Source organism: Mustela nivalis (assembly GCF_964662115.1).
Source record: "Mustela nivalis genome assembly, chromosome: 1".
Taxonomy (NCBI): Eukaryota; Metazoa; Chordata; class Mammalia; order Carnivora; family Mustelidae; genus Mustela; species Mustela nivalis.
In genome coordinates, this window is record NC_139020.1 from 154,203,504 (window position 1) to 154,223,752 (window position 20,249).

The 20,249-nt window shown below is 47.2% G+C and overlaps 1 protein-coding gene across 3 annotated transcripts in view; it reads left to right on the forward strand.

The window, feature by feature from the left end:
• ITGA9 (integrin subunit alpha 9) overlaps nt 1-20,249 on the forward strand; it is a 323,185-nt gene that overhangs the window by 278,527 nt on the left and 24,409 nt on the right. For all 3 annotated transcript variants that reach the window (XM_082745464.1, XM_082745463.1, XM_082745465.1), the window contains 3 exons: nt 7,302-7,427; nt 9,517-9,636; nt 13,139-13,240. In XM_082745464.1, coding sequence (XP_082601590.1) covers nt 7,302-7,427; nt 9,517-9,636; nt 13,139-13,240 — 348 coding nt within the window. The remainder of the gene's footprint in view (nt 1-7,301; nt 7,428-9,516; nt 9,637-13,138; nt 13,241-20,249) is intronic.

Below are 20,249 nucleotides of genomic sequence, written 5' to 3' on the forward strand. Positions count from 1 at the left end.
TGCCATTGCAGGTGAAAAATCAGAGTAATTATATGGGGCCTTAGAGCAGCTACCCCTACTGTATTATTCTGGGGTCTGTATTATTACAAAGATGCGAAATGACTGATAAAACATGAAAATATTTGTTTTAGGATTTATTAGTAAAATATTATCCTCACTTCCCTTTCTTCGGTCAATGCCAAGAACCACTTAATAGTGAATCAGAGCAATGTGATTTAACCTAAGTCATAGCCTAAGGAGCTCTGTCAGACTGGTAAAGACTGTTTATCACAGTTTATAGTTCTTATTTATCTTTCTGTGAGTAAACATCTTGGGCCAGCCTAATTAGCCAGTTGGTGTCACCTCTCAATCATTTTATGAGTATTGTTTTTATTTAAATCCTTGAAGTCCTGAAATTAATTTCATCAAAACCTCTATGCTAAAGGTCTGGCCTCCTGTGGGAGAAAGGAGCTTATTCTCTTCTGATACTCGGTTCCCAGATGAGGCAGTAAGTAATTGAATTAGCAAAGAAGGCACTGAAAACATTCTCTGGGTTTTCAAACCCAAGGGGTGTGTGACTCTCAAGGAGCAGGTGGCAAGTCAGGGGACAGGTTGTGTTTACCCAGTTGCCGTCAGCTGTGATGAGTGTAATACGATATGGAAAAGCAGCCCAAGGATGTAACAGAGAACACAGAGTCAGTGATTAATAGATAAATGCAAGTTAACATGAAACACATGTTACTCAAAAATGAGCCTGTGCCCTCTTTAATCCAAGTCAATTTAACAAACATAGTTTTTAAATCAAACTTCCCTTAAGACTCCAAACATTGTTCGGGGGGCGGGGGGAGCTCATTGTCACTTTATTCCCCTGCTCATTGAATCCTCCATTTCTCTTCTGTTGGCTATGTACTGTGTTCAAGGCAGTCCATCAATCCAGGGAGACTCCGGTGACCTTTCCCATCCCTGGACCCTAGCCAGCCAGAGGCTGTTGCTGGTAGAAGGGAGACGTCTATGCCTTAGCCTGCTAAACACATACCAGCAATTGCACATACCCCAAGTGAGAAGTGGGTCCTTCACGTGAGATGTGTTCATTGCCATCTGGGCAGCTGCCCTCCCCCCTCCACTTAATCTAAGATTCACCTGAAAGACCCTCCTCTGTATCCAGCCCACCTCTCCTGCCTGCTTTCGGACCGCTAGTACCCAGCATTCATTGTGTACCTGAGCCATGTTGAACTCTTAGGTTCTCCCCAGGTCAAGTCTACTGTTTGAACCTCTGTGCTTCTGCAGATGCTGTTCCTCCCTGCCTGGAATTACCTTCCCCTCCTCACTTGGCTCTCTGGTTCTCTTTATCTACCAAGAGCTGTGGGAAGCGCCACCGCCCCTGAGTCCTGAGTGCAGTTGACGACAAACCCACTGCTGGGGGAGGGAGAGATTTGTAGACAAGAGTCATGGTGGTAGCAGGGCCACTGCTCTGAGGATTGTGAGTGGATGGACAATGAGACGAGGGTCCAAGTACATGGGGGACAGGTGGCTTGCAGTCAGCGCCCAGGGAAGGGGGACCAGGAAGGGGCATCCAGGGAGAGCTTCAGAGGTGACACTCCTTCCACAGTCAAAATATCTAGGTACATGACTGGCTACTTACCCTCTCTGGGCCTCAGTCTTCTGATCGGTAAAATAAGGGTGAAAATTAAGGAGACAAGAAGTTCCAGTTTGCCTGGCACATTCCTGATATTGGTCTCTATCTTACCAGTCTACCTGGTTCACTCTCAAAAAGGTCCTGGTTTGGACAATAAATGATACGTTCACCTTACTCATGGCAGAGTAAGATTCAGTGCATGTCCTAGCTCTTAGAACAGCATGAGCTAGTAGTATTCCTGTTTGTATGTGAACTCCATACAGGGACAGGGCCTTAAGCAGCTGGAATTGGTTTCCAGGGTGATACACTTGGGGAATGAGACTCAGAAAACAGATCAATGGACTTCTCCATCCCTCCAGTCTTCAGGCCCACGGACAAAGACTGTATTAGGGCTGCTCTGTTCTGGTCAGCAAACAACTCTGAGGTACCTTATATAGGCCCCTATCCTCAGGCCACAAATGCTTTGTTTCCTCCAGCCCCTGCATCAGACCACCACAGCCCAGAACATCTTTAGTTAAAGCTCTAGATGTTTCTTTGAATGGTAACATGCAAAAGATGGATTCTCTTTTGTGGTATCATACCCGTGGAATCACCCCAATTCATGTTTTGAACCCCGTATTTTATGAAGTGAGGTTTTGCCAGGCCACCTAGACTGTACTGAGCACGTTGTCCTTGGATAGGCCTGGACTTTGGTGGCTTCTGACCATGAACCTTGCTGACCGAGGCTGACAGGGACCCTGCCACCAAGTGATGTCCTTATCTCCTTGGGCTCCTGACAATTTCCCAAATCACCACCATCTCTTCCTTTCTGACTTGCACAATGTTTTCTTTGGAGTCAGGACAGGAGAGTGGAGAAGACCAAAAGCCAGCAGAAAACCCTCAGTTCCTTGGCAGAATCCAGCCTCGACATTGTGTCCCGCATTCTCCTGTCCTTTGTGTGTATGTTTGGTGAAGTCCTTTGATTCACATTCCGATGGATATGGACCTCTTCCAGCTCCCAGAGGTCCTGGAAGATAAGCAGCCATGTCATGGGAAGCATTCGGGCTCAGATAGTGTGGGAAATTAATGAGAAGTGAGTGGGCAGAGTTGAGCGAGGGGCAACGGCACAGAGTCCTTGGCCAGCCACAGAAACGAAGTTGTTGGACATGAGCGCTGTGGTGTTTGGATTGCCTGTAATGCAAGAAGAAAATAATACTTCTCCTTGATTTTAGGCAAAGAAGATGGTTAGAACCAAGCGGAGGGTGATCAGTCATTGCTTATCTATGTAATGTGAGACTGGGTGGCCCCGTGCTCTTAGAAAATGCACAGATAGTTCTCAGAGTAGGAATTAGCAGGTGAGGACCACCTTAGGGGCCACTCAGACCTGCCATCCTCATTTTACACGAGGCAGCTGGAGCCCTAGAGACCCAAACTGGCCCAGCTCTCAGGAGGCAGAACTGGGGCTGAAGCCCAGGACGGTCAAGTGCTCATCGAGGCCATCTGTGCCACAGGATTCCTTCACTGGGTGCTTCTTGCTGCCAACATCCAGTCACATGACCTTGGATGGCTCCTGGAACTTGGGGGTTCTGGTTCATTATCTGTCAGCTGAGGCCAAGGAACTGCGTGATCTGCAGGCTGCCTCCCAGAAACCACATTCCAGGATGCTCTGTTCCCCTTCCAACCCCAGACAGCAGGGAGCAGCCTGGCCCCCCAGCCAGCAGGCACTTTTATCTCCCATGCTCTAGCCAGGGGTTTTTTTCTGGCCGCATGGGTCAGAACGGAGGATTCTAGCTGAGTGGTCCCTTCCTTTGGCCCAGATGGGAACAAGAAGATATGGTTTCCCTCCACCTTTGCTGGTCTGTGACTCCTGCCCCAACCCCATTCACAGCCTCTGTACCTGAGAACCAGGAAAGTGGTTATAAAACACCAGCTCTGGAGCTGGATCGTCCGCTAACTGGGAGACCTCGGGCAGTCAACTGGTCTCCCCTTGCCCTCTGCTTCTCCAACTGTAAAATGGGGATAGTAACAGCCCTCATCTCTGGGGCAAGGACTGCATGACCTACTACGTGTAAACCACTCAGACCCTGCCCACAGAAAGGGCCACACACGTGGGGTGTGTTTTGGTGTTATTGCAACTGTCGCATTCATTCCTATCCAACATAGAAAAATCCTTCCCTTCCATGGCCCGGCCAGAGTCTGAGCTGCTCAGTTCTAGCTGAGGGAGAGTCTGCAGCAGGATAAACGGGTTCAGAACCAGACCCACACAGCACCAAGCAATCTTCGGTCTCCCTTTGAAAGAGGACGTCCCTGAAACCTCGCAGAAAAATGTCATTTCCTCCTCTACCCCCCCCCCCCACCACTGAAGTGATTCCTGTGTAACCACAGTCAGGAGCACAACTGGCTGAGAATCTCATTCACTCATTCCCCACAGACTCAGTCTCCACTTCCCTTCTTCAGATTCCAATGATGCTTCAAATCAAGCGTCACAGGGGATCACATGACATCACTGTCGGCCCCGTTCACTGGCCCCCGAGACTCCAGGGGAAAGAGGCAAGGGAAGCTCTGAGCCACATCTCTGCTCCATCGGGCACACAGTGGGACTTTGGCCACTGCTCACCCCCTTGCTTTCTCCATCCCAGCTTCCTGACCATCTGTGTGGGGGTCTTCACAGCGCCAGCCTCCTCGCACCCCAGGTTAGCGAGACCGGCTGAGCTGGGGCTCCGTTCCACACTTCCTCTCCCAGCCTAGAGATCAGAAGCATCAGTTTGCAGAGCCAGGAGGAATTCTGCCCCCATCCCTGATTTTAATTAAAGATGAACGCATCCGGCAAGACTCAGAGATTCTGTTTCCCTAAGCCCAGATCAATGTGTTTGTGTGGTCGGGCCCAGTCATCTCAACAAGAGGAATGTGCACACCCCAAGGCTGCCCAAGGACCATTTTTCCAGTAGCCTTTCAGCAAGTGTTCACCCCAGACGGCAAACAGGGAAAGTGGAGGATGGTTCAGAGTGAAACATGATTGGAATCAAGAACATGAGCACAACACATTCAAGTTCTCAAATGCCTGGTGAACGAAATGTTCTCCATCCTCGATGTGCCCTACGTGACTAAACAGAGGGTAACCCCCAAATAACACAATCCCCCACTTCCCTGATGAGGTACACATAACACTTTTTTGGCTGACTTAGTAGGAGTGAGAAGTGTGTTTGTCTTGGAGGTAGGGGATGGGAATGGACTCGTAAGAGGCCAGAGGGAACTTTCTGGAGTAAATGATAGATTCTGTACATTCACTGGGGTGGCGGTGACTTGGGTGATTTCATTTGTCATATTTCGCCAGCCTACACCCTTAAGATCTGTGCATGTTTGTGAATGTAAATTTTACCTCCATAAAAGTAATTAGAAATATGAATTAAATAATATCTACTTATAGGCACGCCTGGGTGGCTCAGTCGTTAAGCGTCTCCCTTCAGCTCAGGTCATGATCCCAGGATCCTGGGACATAGCCCCTCCTCAGGCTTGGCGGGAAGCCTGCTTCTCCCTCTCCCCCTCCCCCTGCCTATGTTCCCTCTCTCCCTGTGACGCTCTCAGTTAAATAAAATCTTTAAAAAGAATTCTACTTATAATATTTAACCTAACCATGCCGTTGTATACTTAAAATTATGTAAGAATAACATATTCATCTATATTGCTCTTCTCATTCACACATCTCCCAAAAAGATGTTATGCAAATGTATCTCCTTTGAGATCAGCATCTATCACGACAAAGCTACTTTTCAGTTGTTTTCCAAAGCATATCATCTTAAATTTGTCTAATTAATTTGGAATGCAGTACATTTTAAATCCAAGATTCTTGCTGAAATTTTATGGCAAAACAGAAGTGCCTATCTGCATAACATTGCAGTGGTTTTTCTCATTTGTCTTTTGATTACCCGTGATCCTCACCATATAAGCGACCTGTGTTTTGCTTTCTAAAATGAGCTTTAAAATATTTATCACAGTTTGACACACTTGCACCTGAGGAATAATCCCCAAAGCTGTGTTAAATCCCATTATTTTCCTCCCATGACCTCGAAAAGCAGCCAAAACCAGCATTGATTGAGACCATTTCAGCTGCTGTGTCTTCCCAGGTTTTGTGGTTCAAATAAAGTAATTGAGGGGCGCCTGGGTGGCTCAGTCGTTAAACGTCTGCCTTCAGCTCAGGTCATGATCCCAGGGTCCTGGGATGGAGTCCCGCATCGGGCTCCCTGCTCAGCGGGGAGCCTGCTTCTCCTCTGTCTCTGGCACCCCCCTCGCTTGTGTTTGCGTGCTCGCTCTCTCTCAAATAGATAAACACAATCTTTAAAAAAAAAAAATAAAGTAATTGAGACAGTCCCAATTATAATATAGTCTTAAAGAATAACTCTAAACTAGGAGAGATTGGTAAAGGCAACGCTCTCTTTCCTAATAATTTGAGGAAGTAGACCTTCATCTTACTTGTTTTTTTTAGGTATATACAGTAAATCCTGGCATATGTGTTTAGACCAAAGATAGAGTCTAGATTAATGCAGCAAACCTGGAGGTCTTATTTTAGAGTTCATTATGAAAAAATTAGCACTGTTGGCTTAAGTTGGAAGTTTCTTTAAGTAAAAATTTTTAAGTTTTGCTCTCTACCATGAATGGGAAGCTGAAACACTCTTGAATAAATTCAAACACACTATATTTTCCTCAAGGGCATTAAAAATAAGAGTGTTTGATTTAAACAGATGATTCTGGTTAGAAATGGGGTTATAAACACAATCCTAAATTATGAATTACTAAATACGGATCTTACCACTTGACCTGAAGTTTTGTCTAGTCCTCAGCTAAAACTGGTGTGGTCTGATGAGGTATATAAAGAAGCCTTGGTTTTTTCAACATTTCCTCAATGTAGGCATCAAAATAGTGTTGTTCTCAAAGAAACCAACATGGGAGACCATAAGCTGTTGTTTCGGGGTGTTTCATTTTCCATGTTGTTGCTCAGCACTGTTGCCATCTGAAGCAAGATCAGATAACTCACCAAGAGCTCACGGGCATATAAGCTCCTGCATGGCTCGATTGGGTGGCAGCCCAACTTTTTTTTTTTTTTGGTAGCCTAACCCTCATTTTAAGTGACAGTAAATGTGGTTGCGGCTCTCGTTGGAGCAGAGAACGGGGCCCAGAGAAGTCCTGCTAGATGCCTCTTCTCCTCTTTAGGGAGACAACTATGGGGTTTTACAGCACCTGGGGAGTTCTGTGGAACACAGTTTGAAAACCTCTGGCAGTGGACCGTGCATGAGGGCTTGGCTTCAGAAGACCTGGGTTCTGGGCTCTGTGATTATTGGCCAGTGACAACCTGAGTCTCAGCTTTCTCACCCAAAGAGTATGAAAGGTCATCTCAGAGAGTAGCTACATGGAGGCTTATAAATGTGCTTTGGAAATTGTGAAGTATGGGGTTTGTTTTGTTTCTGGAGTCTTACTATCTCCTAGTCACATCTCAGCTGCATGCTGTGTACCATCTCATCTCAATTATTTAAGGACTTTGGATTGTTTGGCCTGGTTGATGCTACCACTCTGTCCTTCAACATCATACTCTCCACTGGAGAACAGATAAGGGGGAGGAGCTGACTTGGTTATCGCCCCTAGAATAAGGGGTTCCAGCCTCGTGATTCATTCTTGGGGCAGAACACTCTGACAGATTTCCTTTCACTTTCAGGTGAGCCAAGAGAAGGGAAACTGCTCTTTCCAGAAAAACCCAACCCCCTGCATCATCCCTCAAGAGCAAGAAAATATCTTCCATACAATATTTGCCTTTTTCACCAAGTCTGGAAGAAAAGTCTTGGTAAGAATTTGCTTACTAGTTGGGTTCACATGGGTGGTCCTCACTAGGAAGGCAAGTCTGAGATGAGAGGCCAGTTTTCTCTTTGGCATTTATTATTTACCAAATCTGGTTTCAATCAATTGGCGTATAAAGTCACGAGGACTGTGGTCAACTCCCACTTTTCAGCCTGAGGTTTCAATCAAAGTGTTAAATTTACATTTCAAATTCCACTGCCTGGCAAAGGGAAAACCTTTGCAACCCACCAAGCACAAAGTAAAACATTTCCCCAGCTCGTATGAGTCTAATCAAGAGTGATGGTCCTCCTACAAGTGCTATGGAAAACTCTCGGGCAGGATCCGCTGAAATTAAACATCTCTGAACCCTGTGACCCAGCAGTTCCACTCCCAGGTGTATCCCCAAGAGAAATGGGTATTTATGTCCCCCAAAACACGTGGTTGAGAAGGTTTACAATAATCTTCCTATAGCTAAAATCTGGGAACAGTCCGGTCGCCATCAACAGGAGAACTGGTAGACCGTTGTGGTGTAACTATACCCGGGAATATTACAGAATAACGAACAGTACTACCACACATGGCAGCAAGAATGGATCTCACAGACATAATGATGCCTGAAAAAAGCTGGAGCCAAAATACACACATGAAGTTCAGAGACAGCAAGATTAGCAGTGGTGTTGAAGGTCGGATTAGTGGTTAATTTTGAAGGGCTATCAACAGGCAGGGGCATGAGGGGAACTGCTTAAGTACCGGAAATGTTCTACATCTTGATCTGGGTATAAACATGTAAAATATATCAAGATGGACCCTTAAGATTTATCCTATCTAATATATGTATATATTTATTCTGTCTACTATATGTACTACTACTATAAGATTTATTCTGTCTACTACTACTCCATTGTTTTCAAGTGAGGGTTTTGAAGATGGAATTGTACACTTCCCCAAAGCCTCCTATTTCTCCATATATCTTCAGCTCCTTATTTCAGGCTAGGTGCATCTCCCTCACATTGTTTTTCTCTCTTTTTTTTTTTTTTTTGTCCTGAAAAAGAAAGTAGGACTATTTGCCACTTGGGATATGGGGGTGTGGGGCGCCTGGGTGGCTCAGTCGGTTAAACAGCTCCCTTAGGCTCAGGTCATGATCCCAGGGTCCTGGGATCAAGCTCCATAATAGGCTCTGGGACAGACCGAGAGCCTGTTTCTCCCTCTCCCTCTGCCTGCTCCTCTGGCTACTTGTGCTCTCTATATATCTCTGTCAAACAAATAAATAAAATCTTAAAAAAAAAAAAAGAATATGGGGGTGGTTTTTTGGTTTTGAGGGTTTTTCTTGGTTTTGTTTTTTGTTTTTACTTACCTAGTACTGATGATACAACTATTTTTAAAAGCCCTTAGAATTGTTAGGTACACTGATATTTAGTGGTTTGACAGACACAACTCTGTAACTGACAGTCTTACCCCACACTTGAAACATCATAAACATATGTATATACATTTTGGATCCTACCTTACAGAAGAGAAGAATTCCTCTTCTGTAACTTTTTTAATTTGGAATTGAGGTTTCTATTGGTGATTCACATATTTTCTTGGTCAAACCTGTGCTTTTCTTTACTCATGTGTTTCATGAATCCTGTGACTTCTCAGCCCTCTCATTTGCTCTACCTGAAAAAGGAGCACGAACATATATTTGCCACCACACAGGCAAAAACTACATAATTTTTGCAATAGGAAACACATCTTTGTTCAGAACTCATAAGAAAAATGCTTTTAGAATATGTAAATGTTTATTTTTAAAATGTTTATTTTTTAAAAACAATTCTTTCTCCTTGTGAAATCCAGTTTTGGGGTAGGGTAAACCAGTGGGTGACTTTTTCCCATTTGCTTGACAAAAGTTAGGTTCTGGTGCTTTGTGGGCAGGAAACCCCTCTATTGCCCTCTGGTGGCAAGAAGGAATAATTGCACCTTCCTATGGAATTCCTCTGCCTGGGATCCTCCTAGTGACCAGAATAGAACCTGGAGGAGCCCTCTACTTCATAAAACGCTGTGCATTTGTCTTTGTTTTTAATACCATTTGACAGTTCTCTGATTTTTCTTCTCAGGACTGTGAAAAACAAGGAATTTCTTGCCTAACAATGCACTGTAACCTTAGTGCGCTTGCTAAAGAAGAAAGCCGTACTATAGACATTTACATGCTGCTGAACACAGAAATATTGAAAAAGGTAATACCTGGGGCACTGCACTCTTTGGGTTCATTTAAAAGCATCGGAGTGGGTTTTCTCAGAACTCCCCCTGCTCCTTTTAAAACTTTTCTGGCAAGTTCCATTGGTAGTTTGAGGCTGGGGGTGGCAGATACCAGATCCTTGCTATTCCAAGGGTGCTCTGAGACCAGCAGCATCAGTGTCACTTGGAAACTTATTATAAATGCAGAATTTAAAAAGAAAAAAAGAAGAAGAAGAAGAAGAAAGAAAGAAAGAAAGAAAGAAAAGAAAGGCAGAATCTTGGGCTCTATGACCCAGACTTACTAAATCAGCATCTTCACTTTAATAAGCTCCCTGAGTGCTTTGTGTGTACATTTAAGTTTCTGAGACTTTAGCTTGCATCAGAATTATCTGGAGACCTTGTTAAAATGCAAAATCAAGTTTGACATTCTATATTTCTGACAAGCACCTAAGTGATGCCGGTACTGCCCCTCTCATTCTAAATCAGTGGTTGATAGACCTTTTCTGTAAAAGGCCAGTAGTAAATATTTCAGGCTTTACAGGCCTTACAGTCTCTTGCCACAGCCCAGCTCTGCCACTGTATGGTGAAAGCCACCACAGGTGATATTCAGTGGGAGTGTTCCACATTGGCTGTGTTCCAATAAAGCTTTATTTACAAAAACAGGCAAAGGGCCAGATTTGACTTGGGTGGTAGTTTGCCAGTCCTTCGTTTGGATGACACCTTATTTCAGAGAAGCCCAACTTTTGAATTTCAGGTGACTTTGCCAGTATGAGTTTATCATATCAAAAAAAGTGGCTCATTTAAAAATACCTCAGTCAGTGAATTGGTGGTTCTTAAAAAAATGTCAGACAAATTCACTGATTTATTTTAACAGAAGAGCTGCTGAGTATGAAAGGCCACTTCCAACAAGATGCTTTAAAAATAATCACTTGTGAAGATAAAATAAAATATGTCCGTTAGCCACAGAGATTCTATTCATTTTCCAATGGAAGAACATAATGTGTTCAGTGGAAACCTGAATGAATATCTTTAGAAAAGTCATTCCAATGTTAGTTTTTAAGGTAGGTGTGGCAGTAGCGTGCTGACCTGAGAAATGAGGCAGGAGGGATGCCAGCTGCTGCGCCCACTGACCATCTGTAACTGGCCCAGCCTGCCCCCACCCAGGCAGCCCTGCCCGGTTCCCTTCTCTTTGGTTTCCTTTGCAGGGAAATCAGTTTGGGAGGCGTTGGGCTCCCATAGCAGTGATTCCCTATTGTGCTTCTCCTTTTAAAAAGGACAGTGTTGGGAGAGGACCCGGCAGGAGCTAGAGCCCCAGTAAGCCATCCTGAGACTCCAAGAAGGGGGTTTTGAAGCCCCACATCACAGGAAGTGCCTTCCCGGCAGGGGTCCTCAGGACACCGTATACTTACCTGCCCTTGACCAGTGGCCCTGGTGACAGTTTTATTCCCCACGCCACAGTCATCACTGTCGCCAGAGTCCTGATGATGGCACCGAGGGCAGGAAGCCACTCTCCTTCCTCTTTCACCCTTAACCCAGATGTCAGCTGCCTGCACTCCAGTCATCAGTCCTTAATTTAATCGCAAGGCCTAGGCCTTCCTCGCATCCGGCTCTGCGGCTTCTCTGTGTCTTTCTCCCATCACCAATCCATAGGGATCCTTTGCCCAGGGGCATGCCCTCCTGACTGCTCTTCCCAAGGGCCATCCATCCCAGTCTGCACCCCAAGAGACAGCTGCAGGGTGTCCTTTGTAACTGTGAGAGGCTCCTTCTCCCTGAAAGCACCCTTTCCACAGAAATCAGAAATTCCGGTGCAAAAGAAAGCTGAAAAGGAGGCTGACCTGGAACCAGATGGGACCCCAGCTCCTCCCAGAGCTTGAGATGCAGAAAGAATGCCCCTGAAGCCAGCCACAGCCTCCCTTGGGGAGTAAGCGCTAGTGGCCCGGTGCCCTCTGGCCTTCCTGAGGATATGGAGCTGCTCCAGGCTTGTGGTTTGCCTGGGCCTACCGTCCTGTTTATTTTCTTTTGACCTCAAGGTCCGGCCCCAGACCAAGGAATTTGCAGTCTTATTGTTTGGATCTTAACAGGTTTTCATTTGAAATGTGGGGTCTGACTTGGTAAATTAACAGAGGATTCCGATTTCTCTGAAAGTGTTCTCGGCCTTTAGCTCTGACAATTGCCATCATCATCATCATTATTGTTGTAAGACCATCCAAGATGTGACAATGATCCAAGGGTCAAAAGCTTATCTGCCTACAAAATTATTTACTGCTTAATGAGAGCTCAGCGGAGCAGTCCGTTTGAGCAACAAGCTTCCCAGAAGGATTCAAAATCGGTGTTACTGCTGTTTTTAAAAAAGAGCAATAATCAGTGCGTAGCTCCCAGGTAAAGGACACAGAGTGGCGGCCCTGGGTGTCCTTCCAGGAAGGTCTTTGTAGTTTCTTCGGCCGAGAAGAGCAGAGGGCTCCCTCAGAGTGTTTTCTAGAAGAGGGTCCTCCACTTTCATTTTCAGAGGGTAGGTTTTACCAGAAGTGGGGCAGAGCTGCATCTGACGGGTACCTCCCTGGGTGGCAGGCAGGCTGAGGAGATGTGGGTGGGTGTGCCCCATGACACCTTGCTGGCAGAGCCCCAGCCGCCCCCACGGGTGGGCTGCCTGCAGTCGGTTTCCGTGCCAGAAGTTTCCACCCAGGGTCGTGCAGCACCGACCATCTCCACCACGGGCTCAAGGTCCTGACCCTTCCCAGAGCCACAGTTTTGCTCTGTCCTTTTCCAACTTCCTCCTCCCTCACAGCCTGGGAGCCATTTTCTCATTATCTGGATCTGAGCCCCCACCAAGGCCGGTGACCACCTCTGGCCTGTGGGCTCTTCCTGAGTGTTAGAGGACCCCACGTGCACCCCAGTGTCATTGCTCTTCGGGCCATCACCTGATTTATGAGCCAGATGTTCCCTTTCTCATCCCTCCATCCCATACCCTCTCTCCGCGTTCGATGGCATTGACCCCCCAGGCAGCCTCACATAAGGGCAGAGAAAGAGTTAAAAGTAACTCATGTGAAGGATTTGAGGGTTGTGGTCAGAGCAGGAAGATGCTTGAGAAATAGAAATCAGATGCCTTCTACGGAATGCCAGGCGTGGGTTTGTCGCAGACAATTAAACAGCTTTATTTATTTTCTGCTCTTTGGGAATATGTCAGTATCAATATCCAAATATCTGGCTCTTACCACTTGGAAACCACAGCACACAAGCTCGCATGTATTGATGATCGGCAAAACTTCAGTTTTTCAACCTCCACCATGGTGTGAGAGAATTGAGAAAGCTCTGGAAAGCTCTGTTTCACATAGGTCCCAGGGATAGGGGAGGCATCTAGTTCAGTGATAACATTTTTGTCTGGCCCACGTGGAATCTTGGAATTTAGTTCTACCCACTACCTTAAGGGCCAGACATTGTCACTAAAAAAAAAAAAAAAAGTAAAGTAAAATCTGTCACTGAGTTCTGTTGCTTCTTCCACAGGACAGCTCATCTGTCATCCAGTTTATGACCCGCGCCAAGGTCAAGGTGGACCCTGCCCTGAGGGTGGTGGAGATAGCCAATGGGAACCCAGAAGAAATGATGGTGAGTCAGCCACGCCTAGAATCTGGGTGGTGTGGTGCTGGGATTCGAGGGTAAAGATGGTCTCTAGGCCAAGATGTCCACTTTGTGGTAGACCCAAGACCAGGCCTGCCTTGGCCTCCAGGCCCGCATGGAAAGCTTCTGTGGTTTGCTCTTGTGATAGCCTTGTTCTTCACGGTGCCACCATTATGTGAATGCTCCCTGCTATGACCGGCCAAAGGAAAAATAGTCTGGAAGCACCCTTGACAGGGCTTGGATTTCCACTCTGAAAGCCAAGACTATTTTTATCTTTCTCAGACCTTTCCCTGAAATCTCTTCTGCCTCCCCAATCACATTGCTCCATGGATAAACACTGGATGTTTTAAAAACAAGTTGTTTGACTGACTTGAAAGAGGTCACATCCAAATTTCCAAGCCCTAGAACTTTCTTTCATTCTCTACGCCCTTGTCCTTTGTAAAGTGCCATTGGGAGGCAGGCCTCAGAGACACAGGAGAGCTTAGCAGCCGGGAGGCTTGGATGTGGGGATGTGGGAGAGGCTGGAGGAGAAGTGTGGCCTTGGGATTTTACTACCTTTTGCTGATTTACAGGGGTGGGGATAGGAGGCACATCCCTGACACCCACACTGAGATGCTAGCAGAGAGAAAGGGGACACAGCAGCCTGTGAACTGTTTTTGCCACTGAGCTAGTGCCAGTGGCGCTTTTGGAAGCCCTTCCCTGGAATTCACCTTCTCTCGGGGGACTCTTGGAAGAGTCCATGTTGCTGTGACAAACTTACCAATGTGATAAATTCATAGAGATGATGTACCTACAAAGAGAAGGTGGTTAACTTATTTCCTGTCGACAGTGGGAACACCACGCGTCTAAAGGTTAGGATGGGGAGCAGACCGAAGGCCACTCTTATGAGGCCCTAAAAAAATAAGTCTCTGGGGACCACCACGAAACCTCAGTCCCACTGCTGTGTGTGGTGAGCAAGAGATGAGCATTGGCTGGTCCAGCATGCATGTGGGTCTGTGAGGTGGGGAGGGGAGTGAGAGCCACACCGGGACTTGGCTCACTGCGGGGAAGGACCGTCAGATGCAGAGCTTGACTCCTCTGCTCCCACTGCGGAGCTGGCCAGCCGCTCATTTTAATAACAGAAACCGAACGGGATGCCAAGGAAAGACACTGGCATCTCTCACCCTCGAGGGTGAGTTTTGCTGGAGGTCAGATATTCGGAGCTGGCTTTGGCCTTTCCCTCCCTGCCTTCTGGCCATTGCCCTGCTAATTCGGACCCTCACCTGGGAAGTGAAGGAGAATGATTCATCGCTCAGGGTCATCGCTCTGGTTAAAAAGACTTCTAGAATGCAATCCATGCCACACGGGGAGGTTTGGCACGTTTGGGTAGACTGCAGTGTTTCCAATTAAGAGCTAGTGGATGTAATTTAGCAGGTTTTCTACAGGTGGAATTCCTTGTGTAGATGAAAAAAGAAAAAAAAAAATCGCCGGGCACATTGCCTTGGCTGAGAACACGGAGCTGTGGGATCCAGGAAGACATTGCTTAACATCCCATTGTCAGCTTCTGAGTCATCTGTACGCCCCCCAAATACCACTTCCATTAATTACTGTTCCACTTTGAGCACTGTGGTGGTATTTCCATTATCAAGAATCTTTGGAAGAAGCTCTCATTTCCACTGATTTCTCTGTAGCACTCAGCCTTCAGAATCCCACAACGTGCCCTTATCCCTCCTTTCCGGGACTTTGCCTTTTCAACCCATGAGCTAAGATGAAGTCCTACAATCTGTTCTCAACTTTCCTGGCAGGGGGAAAAAATCTTTCCTGAGTAGGAAGGTTTGCTTTTTTAGAACAAACACGTTCTTCCCTGCGTGAGTCTTCTGAATGCCTGGCTTTCTGTCAGCTGTCTATTTGAGGGGAAATTTCCATGGAGGATAGCTACTAAATTTAAACCAGGCAAAATTTCACAAGATTGTAGAAGAGGTACCACATTTTGAGGGCCTTGGATCGAACAGGAAGTGTACGGAAAGGAAACGACGCTATCTGTAACCACCTAATGTGTCCACGGTGGTCAATTTCATCAACAGAAACATCCCCTGATTTTCCTGGGACCCTTGGGATCTTTTGTTTTTATGCTGTGGTCTGAGTAGTTAGCTTGACAAAAGCATTTCGGTGAAAAACTAGAAATACGTAATAGATTCTTAAAGCGTCTGCCCTGATATTAATAAATAGGTCTGGGAGTACTTTTCCAGGTCAGATGTTAGCATTTGTCTAAGACCAACCCCACCAAGCGCCCCAGGTTGTGTGCAGATTCACACGTGAGAGTTCCAGGCGAGACCGGTGGGGTGGCATTCTGTACCGCTTTCCAGTGCCAAGAATATGCTGCATTTCCTATTCTTATTCAACCCAACCCAACTTTTCAGGGAGAGTTGCCAATGACCAGGGCTAACAACTCCCCCAGGGGCAACCAGGAATCTAGGCAATTGGCTTTGCCACTGCGAGCCACCAGCCCCAGCTCCCTTCTCAGGCTGGGTGAGAAGCTTGTAGGAATTACAGAGCAAACCTATTTTCTTGATATTTTCAAGTAGCAGAAAATACAATACATACATAAATCCCCAGGTGAATACGTCATTGCCAGGTGGGTTGGGTACGTGGCTGAGATCTTAGGAGCCAGCAGGAGGGACTGGCACTAACTCATTTCGGCAGAATTGGAATGGGTTCAAAGGCTATCTGGTGGCTCTCAGCATCGCTGGGAAGGCTGGAAAACCAGACTGGGGACAGGAGAGGAGTCGAGACACCTGAGGAACCAGGAACCCCAGGTCCAGTCCAGCCGCAGGAAGAGCCTGATGTAGTGCCCTGGACACAGCTGTCCCTACCTGGCATCTCTGGGCCTCTTGCTCTGAGTCAGGCAGGAGCCTCTCGCTGGCTGAGGTTCAGTCCCTGTCTCGGGGAGACCACACTCCAGGGAGAGCAGATCATGGGCACTTGGGCCTCAGCATTGCCCTGACACTGACACAGAGTAGGATTCCCCAGCACTGGAAGGGGGGTTATAACAGGACTACTAAAAAGTGACAAATGCTTCTCTAATCCTGAGGGTCAGCATTGGACCAGCTAAGCCCTGGCTTTTCTTAGAGCGCCTGTCGGAGACAGAGTCCTCGTTCAGTCACTCAATCATTTAGACCACTTCGTTGGGCAAGCGCTGCGGCCTTGGTGAGAAAATGAGAAAATCTTTGTCCAAAGGTCGTTAAGGAGTGTTTGTACTCTTTTGCCTTTTTTTTTTTTTTTCTTTAAGAAATAATGTGCTTGAATGAGCACCGTTTCCTTGCTTATTGAACAGGGCAAATGTTTGGGGCCCTCCACCTTCTGCCATGGTGCATGGGGGCCGTAGGTCCACACTAGCATTCACCTCCCTCATGCAGTCCGCTGCCGTCAGCATCCCTCCCGCAGACAGGAAGATGGTTCCGAATTTTGGCAAGTGCCCAGAGATTCCCTCGTGCCTCCACCTCCCCAGCCCAGGTTAGAACCACTAAGCTTCTTCCTCTTGTGAACGAAGGGCCTCTGACACTCGGGAAGAAGAAGTGACTTGCCCAAGACCTCACAGTGACTGAGCCAAGAACAGTGCTCCGGACCCTTGACTCCCAGCCGGGTGTTCCTTCCCCCTCCCCACTGCAGCCTGCCAGTCCCTCGGGAAGGCGCTGAGCCTGCAGGGGTGAAAGGGCCTGGATGAATGCAAAGTATCCAGGAGGGAAAGGAAATCACTGATTCATTTTAAAGTATCTCTGTTGAAACCACCCAGGGGGCCTTGGAGCCTAGCCAGCTCCTTCAGACTGGACCTGGCTGTCCTCACCCCAGAGGCGGCTTTCCCCTCTCGGTCTAATCAGACCCCAGAATGAAGCCTCAGGACTGCAGCCTGTGCTTTCACTTCTAAGGAAAGCTGCCCTATTAAGCACTCATTGATGAGCACAGCAATTTTCTCCAAAGCCATTTCAGTTCAATTCCCAGGCTTGGCCCCTTCAGAGAAGTCACCCTCTGTGGAAATGGAGCATGGCATCTCCCCCTTGGGAGTGAGAAGAATTTAGATTGAAATCCATCTCCTTCACATCCTAGCTGTGTGACTCTGGGTGTCAGGTTGGCTCTGTAAGCCTCCGTTTTCCCACCCAAAAGACGGGGAAGCTGCTTTCTACTTGCTAGAGACTTGTGCTTTTGTTCTGCACCTTACCATTGCCCCCCAGCCAAAGACATAAGCCAAGGCATCTCAATCAGAGAGGCATCACCTAATGTGGTAAACAGAGGTGACTCCAAAAAATGCCACTTACGGTCCTTTCGTTGTGCTACTTCCCGATACAAACCTTGAACCTCAGATTACATTGAGATGTAGGATGAAGAAGAGAATCATTGGAAGATCACCACCAGGCCCATCACATACCATCATCCAAAAGTGGTCCTCCCCCTCACCCCCTACCCTCACAACCTCACAAGCAAGAATTCACTTGTAAGCATAAGGAATTGAGTAGCATCCCAGCACCGTCTGCCAGAACATGAGTCTTACTTCCTAATAGTCACCATTTGCGTATTTACTTGATGAATACTTATTGCAGGCTTGCTAAGAGCCAGGTGCTGTAGTAGGCGCTGGGTTCAGTAGGGAACCAAGTAAACACAGTCCCCACACTCCCAGAGCTGACTGAGAGGACAACAGATGGTAAACAGGGAAGCAAAGAGGATTTCATTTCAAACTGGGGTTAGTTCTATGGGACTCACCTGCTTTCTATTAAAGGCGGTCAGAGAATCTTTCTCCAAGGACGTTGAGACCTAGAACTCGAGAAAGAATTTGCTGGCCAAGGATGGGGAGAAGCACCCCAGTTTGCCTGAAGACCCAAACAGCCCGCCAGGTTCACGGCTCAGAGATCAGTGTGGCAAGAGCCCAGGGAACAGCACAGATATCTGGGTGAGGGGGGGGGGGCGTGTAGGCATGGCCAGACCATGTCACGCCAGGGGGTGGTAGCAAAGGGAAGCCCCCGAGAGCTCCTGTTTGACACAGGGAATGGCATGATCCAGGAGACAGCTGACCCTTGAACAATGCAGGCAGCAGTCAGGTGCACCGACCCGTCTGGCAGTTAGAAATCCATGCATAACCTTTGTCTCTCCAAAAGCGTATGACTAATAGCCCACTACTGACCAGAAGCCTTATTGATAACGTGAACAGTTCGTTAACACGCATTCGGTATGTTATCTGCATTATGTGCTATATTCGCACAATACAATCAGCTAGGGAAAAGAAAACGTTACTAAGAAACTCATAAGGGAAAGAAAATACATTTACAGCACTGTGCTGTATTTATCAAGAAAAAAATTCGCATGAAAGTGACCCGTACAGTTTAAACCTGTGTGATTCAAGGGTCAGCTATATGGCCTTTAAAAATCATGGGCCGCCATGGTGTTGGCAGATCGTAAGAGGAAAGGTGGACCTAAGAAGGCTAGTTAGAAGCTTGTGACAGTTACCTGGCAAGAGGTGATGGTGACAGAGGAGATGGAAGTAGGCAGGTAGATTTTGTCAGTGAAGAAGTAGCAATTTATGCGGGTCACATGAAGGGAGAGCCTGTCCAAAAGGGTTGGGAGGGATTAAACAGTATCTCGATGCGAAACTCCTTGCCTGGTATGTCCACATGGGGGGCTCAGCTCATAGAGGCTCTCACTGCAGAATGTGAGGGCCGAGGACAGGATGAACGCATGAAGAGTCAGCCTCTCCTTCCCCCAAATCCTCAAGAGTCTCAGTCAGTTTATCCTAATCCAGTGATGTCTGGTTTTCATCAGGACTGTCGTCATCGTTTTTATTTTTGTAAACAATAGAACCCACTAAATTGAATATGCTCTGGTTGAATCAGGGCTGGGGGACCTCAAGTTCCCCCAGTTTTTTATCTCCATTTCCTTTTTTTTTTTTTTAAAGATTTCATTTATTTACTTGAGAAATAGAGAAAGATCGAACACAAGCAGAGGGGAGGGGCAAAGGGAGAGGAGAAGCAGACTTCCCGCTGAGCAGGGAGCCCAATGCAGGACTCGAGCCCAGCACCCTGGGATCATGACCTGAGCCAAAGGCAGAAGCTTAACTGATGGAGCAACTCAGGTGCCCTTTTATTTCCATTTCCCTAGGTGGCCTCTGTATCCCTAGACTCTAGGGAGTTCTGTGTGAAAGGTTGTATTTTAGGACAGGGATGCTGTCCAGTCCATCCAGTTCTTTCACTAGACATGAGCTGAACCCCCAATAAGTGTGAACAAGAAACCCTTTTGCCCTCCAGACTTCCACAGCACGCATGCACACGTGCACGCACACAGCCGTGCATGCAACACAGAGTGGTTACGTGCTGAGAACGCCTTGCTGAAGAGGGGAGGACAGGCTGCGCGGAAGGAGGCATGACCCTGGACAGGCCCTGGAGGGGTTTTCTAAGGGCCAAGAAGAAAGGACAGGCATGCCACAGGAAGCTGCGTGGGTCCTAGGCTAGACTCTCAAGAGGCGAACGTGAGACGAGTGTGTGAGCCCAGGAAAGGACTGAGGTGCCGGGATAGGGAAGACAAAGGGGAAGAGGAAGGATGAAACTTCAGGGGACCCTAGCCTCAGCCTGATGCTGTGGAAGACTCTGGAACATACAGACCACCCCAGAGTTTGTCCTCCTTGAAGCAAGGGAGCTGGGCTTTCAGACCTGCTTGTCATTGGCTGTGGGCTGTTTCAGAAGGAAGCTCAAGGTCCTTTGCCCTCTCCCAGCGTGACCTAGGGAAAGTGGCCTTGAAATCATACCATCCACTGGAATGTCCCACTGTGCTTAACGACTTCATTGTTTTAGATCCGTACGTGTATGTTCAGTTCCTATGGTGTGCCGGCATTTGATGTGCTTAGATCTGGTGACCCTCCGAACTAGGTATCATTGCTCTCTTCTCCTACTGGGGAAACTGAGGCTCCAAGAGGTGAAAAGACCTTTCAAGTTTGAGATGCCATGGCCTGTCAGTCTAAGAGCCAGGACTGGATGCC